Source organism: Artemia sp. Qi Xiang Cuo, chromosome 15, assembly GCF_049724085.1.
Source record: "Artemia sp. Qi Xiang Cuo chromosome 15, ASM4972408v1, whole genome shotgun sequence".
Taxonomy (NCBI): domain Eukaryota; kingdom Metazoa; phylum Arthropoda; class Branchiopoda; order Anostraca; family Artemiidae; genus Artemia; species Artemia sp. Qi Xiang Cuo.
The window spans coordinates 13,157,876-13,164,237 of record NC_142808.1 but is presented as its reverse complement, the minus strand read 5'-3'; the positions used below and the strand labels follow the sequence as shown (position 1 = coordinate 13,164,237).

At 40.4% G+C, this 6,362-nt stretch overlaps 1 protein-coding gene across 1 annotated transcript; it reads right to left on the bottom strand.

The window, feature by feature from the left end:
- Positions 1-5,476: 5,476 nt before the first annotated feature.
- LOC148943348 (protein CFDP2-like) lies at positions 5,477-5,911 on the bottom strand. The gene has a single exon (XM_089101104.1). It carries the CDS (start codon positions 5,909-5,911, stop codon positions 5,477-5,479), a length of 435 nt encoding a protein of 144 aa, XP_088957230.1.
- Between the last annotated feature and the right edge of the window lie 451 nt (positions 5,912-6,362).

Genomic DNA, 6,362 nt, shown 5'->3' with positions numbered 1-6,362 from the left:
ACTTAGGAAATAAACCTTCTACTTCCAGAGGAGTAGAAATTTACGAAGGAAAGGAAGCAGCCGCACACGGTAAACAAACGAAATTAAAAGGGCAAGAATTTTTGAAAAATCAATACAAAAAGTTCGACCTTATTTCGCAAGAAAAATCGAAAAAGAAAAACCGCAAGAAACAGAGGAGAAAATAACGACACAGTCAGGCAGAACGGTTAAAAAACCTGACAGATGGAAATATCCCTAATTAATGTAAAGACAAATCTCAAATATAATAAATTTAACACCATAATAAATTTAACAGTGTGCAAGTAAAGTTAATCTAGTCAATATTAATGAAAAATAAATAATACGAGTGATGTCAAGACATTGGTGATCAGAGAGAAAGGCCCAAAGTAGGAAGCTCGTGGTCGACTGAAAACGACAAGTGATGTTGGACCACGTTTTGTGGGAAGCCTGGGGAGGAACTCAAAGCCCATGCAGCTTTTAATTTGTTGTGGGCGTGCTTGCCCTCGGATTTTTGATGAAAAATCGACCCATGTCCTAACCAAGATGGATATTATCCAAAACAAGAAATTACCAGTACAGAAGCGTCAAATTATATGAAATATTTTGTCTTAGTGCAGAATATAATTATTTTAGGCCTACACATAAAATAGGATACCAGTGTAATTACGTGCTGCACGCTTGTTTATTCATATATATCTTACTCGAGAAATATAATGTAAAATTAAATTGTATAACGATTACTATCTACGCTTTAAAGTTATATCTCAACCAGTCATAGAGTATCACGACCAGAATAAAGCTCGGGAGTCCTAACTTTACTTTCCTAACCTATCTAATCATAAAATATTTATTCTGTTTTACGCCTACAAATCAGTTTTCTTTGGCCAATGCCACAAAATGATTACATAATAAGAAATAACCTAAGTAAAAATTAAAGTGCCTTTGAAAAAAAATATAATAATAAGAAAACAGTAAACAAATGAATTTTGCAAAAAATGGGTAAAATTAATGATAAATTATTTCTAGAAACAAAAAATAAGATGATGTTTAAGAATATCATCATAATCCTTATTTTTCACGCAGTGGCCCAAGATATTGTAAAACATGGAGTAATATCCAAGCATGAAAATTCATTGCTAGCTAGCCATGATGCATGGAAGATCTTTATGAAATTGGACCCCAAACCCTTCGAGACCTTGTTTCAACAAGTAACAAGACTAGAAGGAAACACGAATGAACTCAAAGAATCGACCAATTTCTGGTGGAACATACTATTGGCCGTATGTTTCGTATTCGCGACTTCCCTGGCCATAAGAACCCTATTGACTTTCAATTACGGAAAAATCCTGAGACTAAGAAGCCGAAAACCAAGAAAAGAACACGGGGAAACAGCTGAAATGCAGAGGTTAAACCCGGAACCCAATGAAAACGTCTAAGCCAAGAAATAGGGAAGACATTAGAAAACGAGTGGGTATAGAGGTCTCCACTCGTCCTCGCTATGTCTTTTTCCCTCATTGTAGTGTCGTTTACGTAAAACCGTGTGGTTATGACGCTGCAACATGCGTTTCTTGAACAGCACGGACGTGCGTGAACAATGCAGGCATGAAACATGTTGTAAAGTTAGACCTCAAAATTAACCATATAGCATAAACTCTGTTTAAATGATTATTTTAAATCTGATGTAAAATTAACTGAGTGTTGAAAAAGTGTTGAACACGATAAAAATTTAGTTTTCTGTACTAATATTAGTGTATTTATTTAACTCAGTCTCATAGCGTAAAATTCATGTACCCGATCAATACGTGACTCATTTGTACTATAAGTATTTACTTTAAAGAATGCTTGATTCTGCCTCGTTATTTTTATTACAGGAAGTGGATTGACACTTTGGATATCGAGCATTACAATGAGTTGCCCAGTGCAGATACAACCTAGTAGCATCTATTTTCATCATACCTCAACCAACGAAGAGTACTCACCATACACTCAAGGCAATTTTCATCCCAGGTTCGTCTACGAAAACAACAGTTACCTTTGATCAAAGTTTCTTCGACCACAAACCATATTTCGTATCAGGTAACATTATATTTGAATCTCAGTATCCAGTGCTTTATCGGACTATATAATCACATAAATGCTGAGAACCCCATCGATCAGTACAAGATATTAATACATAAATATAGCCTTTGACAATCATTATGGACCCCAGAACCATTTGACTGCATAGTGATGATATTTGATGATCCCGAAAATTATTTATGCAACGCAGATTCACGTGTCGGATCCCTTTCAACCATCTCTCAGAATCCATCCTATCCCCTCTGGGTGGAAAGTTCATATCTCTGTTATGCCATAAATGTACGAGATAATTTCTGAAAAAAGGACCTAGAAACCAAATTTAACCCCAGTGATCAAGCCAGTGACAATATGCCCCTCCCACAAGTTAAAGACAATATTTTAAAGGAGTCACTATAGTTCGATGTCAACCCGTCCAAATCCAAAACTTCAGTTCCCTCGTGATTAACCTAGGAATCACCGCAAAGGTTGTTAACCTAGGATTAACCTATGATTAGCGTGGTTAACCTAGGAATCACCACAAAAGAACAATTTTATACGAGAATACATTCTCTATGTGCCTCAAAATATCCCAAAAGATAAGGCACCCTATGAACTATCGAAAAGCAGGTGAGAATGAACTCTGATGACATATTCCCACACCTGTAGTTGGAAGCATCATTTCCCAGTTGAAAATTAGAGAAAGCCTGTCGTGTGAACACAATCGTGCTTGAACTGTCCCATGAAGAAACCATAACATAAATGCTTCAAAAATTTTGCCAAGACGAAAGGAGTGAAGGGAAAATAATTTACAACAGAAGGATTGAGTACGCTAAAAAGACTCGAAGTTACTGAAATAGATGTGAATTTACATATGTTACCTCTTAATAACTTTGATAACTCAAAAATCCCAATATCCCATCATTAACGTTGCGTAGCAAAACATCCGCAGTGAAAGTGTTTTAATTTTACCAGTGAATATGGTAAACCCAATATTGTGTGTTTTAAATCGTTTTTGTATGTAGTGTTAGATGTCCAGATAGAGTTATGTGTAGCGTTATCGAGCTATTCAATTAATGTAACATAAAAAGAAAGTAGTGTGCCATATAAACAGCAAAAAAAGCCTTGTAAAAAGTGAATTCAAAGAAAAAAAATCTTTAGTATAGTAGTTAGCCTAGAACCATGAATAATCTTAGTCTGGTAGACGAATTTTAGATAGGGATGTAGAATAAAATAAGAAAAGTAATAGAGAAAATTTTTAGCACTCCTGATTAGGCGAAAACATAAACATAAAATAATTATGTAGAAGAAATAATTAATAAATTGCGAACATTGAAAAGCCCAAAGGCAAGTAAGTCTTAATGACGGGACGTCATTTATTAATGGGACGGGGAATATTTACCATGAGCAAAATGCGATATATTTAAAATACCAAAATAAAGTTCTTTCCTTCTAAAGATAATTCCGACTTCCTATAATTAAGCTAAATCTAGTTTCAAAAATGAAAAGTCCTTAATCAGCAAAGAGAAAAAGATAACTGATTGTGGAGCTCCTGTTGAAGTTGTAAAGAACTTCACTTATCTTGGCTCCCTTTTGTCTAATGACGGCTCTGTAGAGGAAGAGGTACAGGTAGAGGAAGAGATAACAAACAGTTATCTTCTCAGGGGGCAAGACTGGGCTTTGGGGCTCAATTTCCCTTATCTTCGTCTTAAGCCAGTTTATTTTCAGCCCCTTTTTGCTACCTCTTCCTCCAGGACTTCCAGAGAGTCAGTCAAATGGTCTCAGCAACGAGACCAAGATCACCTGGGAAGTCAGCATCCACCAGAACGCGATCTCCAAACTGCAGATCGAAGGGCAGGAGATTTGTTGTTCGCGTCATGACATGTTCTGTCACGGAATTAAACAGTTTCGGGGTGGCGGTACACCCTTGTCGTACATCGGTTTTGATGCCGAATGTCGTGCTCCGTTTGCCGTTGACTTGGACGCAACCCACGGTCTCTTCGTAAAGTCTTTAAAACAACTTGGAGTATTTGTCCGGTAGACCAGTTGATCGAAGTATCAGCCAGAGCGAGTTGCGATCCACCAAGTCAAACACAGTCTTGAAGTCCACAAAGGCTACATATGCTTTCCTCCTGAATTCCTTCGTCTTCTCAATCAATTGGTACATGGTAAAGATATGGTCGACAGTGGATCTCCCAGGCATCAGCCCCGCCTGCTGGACTCTCCTCTTGCTTTTGATAATGCTCGTGCATCTATCCAGGAGGGTCATAGCAAAGAGCTTTCCAGGTACTGAAAGTAGCGATATGCCTCTGTAGTTCGAACAGATGCTCTTGCTCCCCTTTCTCTTCCATAAGGGCAGGATTATACCAGCTCGCCAGTCCTTCGGGATCCATTCTGTGCGCCGAACCAGAGAAAACAGCTTATAGAGCCAAAGTAGCATCGCCGGTCTGGCATACTTCAGGAGCTCAGCAGATGTTCCACATACGCCTGCCGCTTTGTTGTTTTACAAACGTTTTACTGCTGTGTAGACTTCTGATGACGTGAAAGGAGTTTCTGTGTCACTTGTCAGCAGTTCCTGAGTGCTGGTGGCTAGGTTGATGAGTTCCTGATCAGTCTGAGCTACGGCTTTGGCGTTGAGGGGGCCCGAGAAGTGGTCTTTCAATCGACTGACCTGGGCAGCTTCGTCACTGAGCGGCTTGCCATCCACAGAGACAACAGACGCAACCGAGGGGGATATGTCGCCTGCTAGATCACGGAGATGCATATAGAGTCTGCCAATGTCACCTTTTTTAGCTGCACCCTCTAGCTCATGTGCCTTCTTTCCACAAACAGCTCCTCGTCTCGCTATGTCATTTTGTTGCATGACACCATTAAGGCTTCGATACGTTGACATGTCATTAAGTAACCTTACCTTGCGTCTCCGCTCTATGAGGTCAAGCATATCCAACTGAATCAACGGTTTATTAGCGCGCTTTTTCCGTCCAACATTTGCTGTCGCTGATTCCAAGACATTATTTTTGAACGAGAGCCTTGCGTTTTCACAACTTTCAAATGGCAGGAGTGTGTCGAAGCGGTTTGAGACATCAATAGCATATTTCGACCGTATCTTCTGATCACAGAGGCGAGAGACATCGATCTTGACTGGTCTTAGTTCTGAGCGATGGGCTTTGAGCCTTAGTCGCATGTTAGTGACGGCGAGGTGATGGTCAGTATTGCCAGTCTCGCCTGCCCTATACGTCCTGCAGTTACTGATCGAAGACCTCCATCTCTGTGACACGATGATGTAGTCGATAATTTTTTTTGGTATGGCTGTCGTTGCTGTACCACGTATATTTTTGAATGTCCTTCCTTGCAAACATGGTATTCGTAATCACAAGATTGTGCTTGCTGCAGAGTTGTAGAAGCTTTAGACCATTGTCATTTAGGGAATCCGGAGTAACTGGTCCAATGACTTGTCACCATAAGTTTGGTTGTCGCTCACAGTTGCATTAAGATCACCCAGGAGAATTACAATATCGTGCGGGGATATCTTACATAATTCATTCGTCAAGGCAGAGTAGAAAGTGTCCTTTGTTTTGATGTCAGCTTCGTTTGTTGGGGCATAACAAACAAGGACCGTCATTTTTCCTTGCTCGTGATTGAGTCGAACATTAGCGATTCTATCTGAGACGGGAGTGATTGACAGTAGACACTTCCAGGATTTGTCATCAAGAGCTAGACCGACTCTATTTCTTCTGGTGGTTGTCTGGCAAGACCAGAGAAGGTGGTATCCCTCACCTCTGGGGTCATTTTCATTCCCTACTAGGTGGGTTTCTGTTATTGCAGCAATAGAGATGCGGAATCTCTTCAGTTCCATCGTCAGAAGCGTCTTAGCTCCTGAAAATTTTATATCAATATATTCCAGGTGGCAATTCGGAGACCACCTTGGCCAAGAAGATTCAAACGCTGGTCATTTCTCAGTCCAGGGGCAAGCAAGGGTCGTGATGGGATAAAAGAAGATTGGTCATCCAAGGCAGTTGCTAAGCTGTTCATTGCAATGGGTCTCGGGTGGAGGGTTGCAAGGCCAAACAACCCTAGGCCTGGATTCTGAATAGAGCCAGGATTTACCTGGATACTGAGAATCCTGGGGTGGGCTCCATCCACCTCATGAGGTTGAGGCCACCCTGATCGGAGCGTTTAGTTAGGAGAAACCCCGTATACAGAGGTACGTGGTCAGCAGACATGGTCTGCATCATTCCGGACGAGCTCCATTCACCTCCAATCCCTCAGGCAAGGGTTATAAGTTATACCCTGGGGGCATAAAAGGT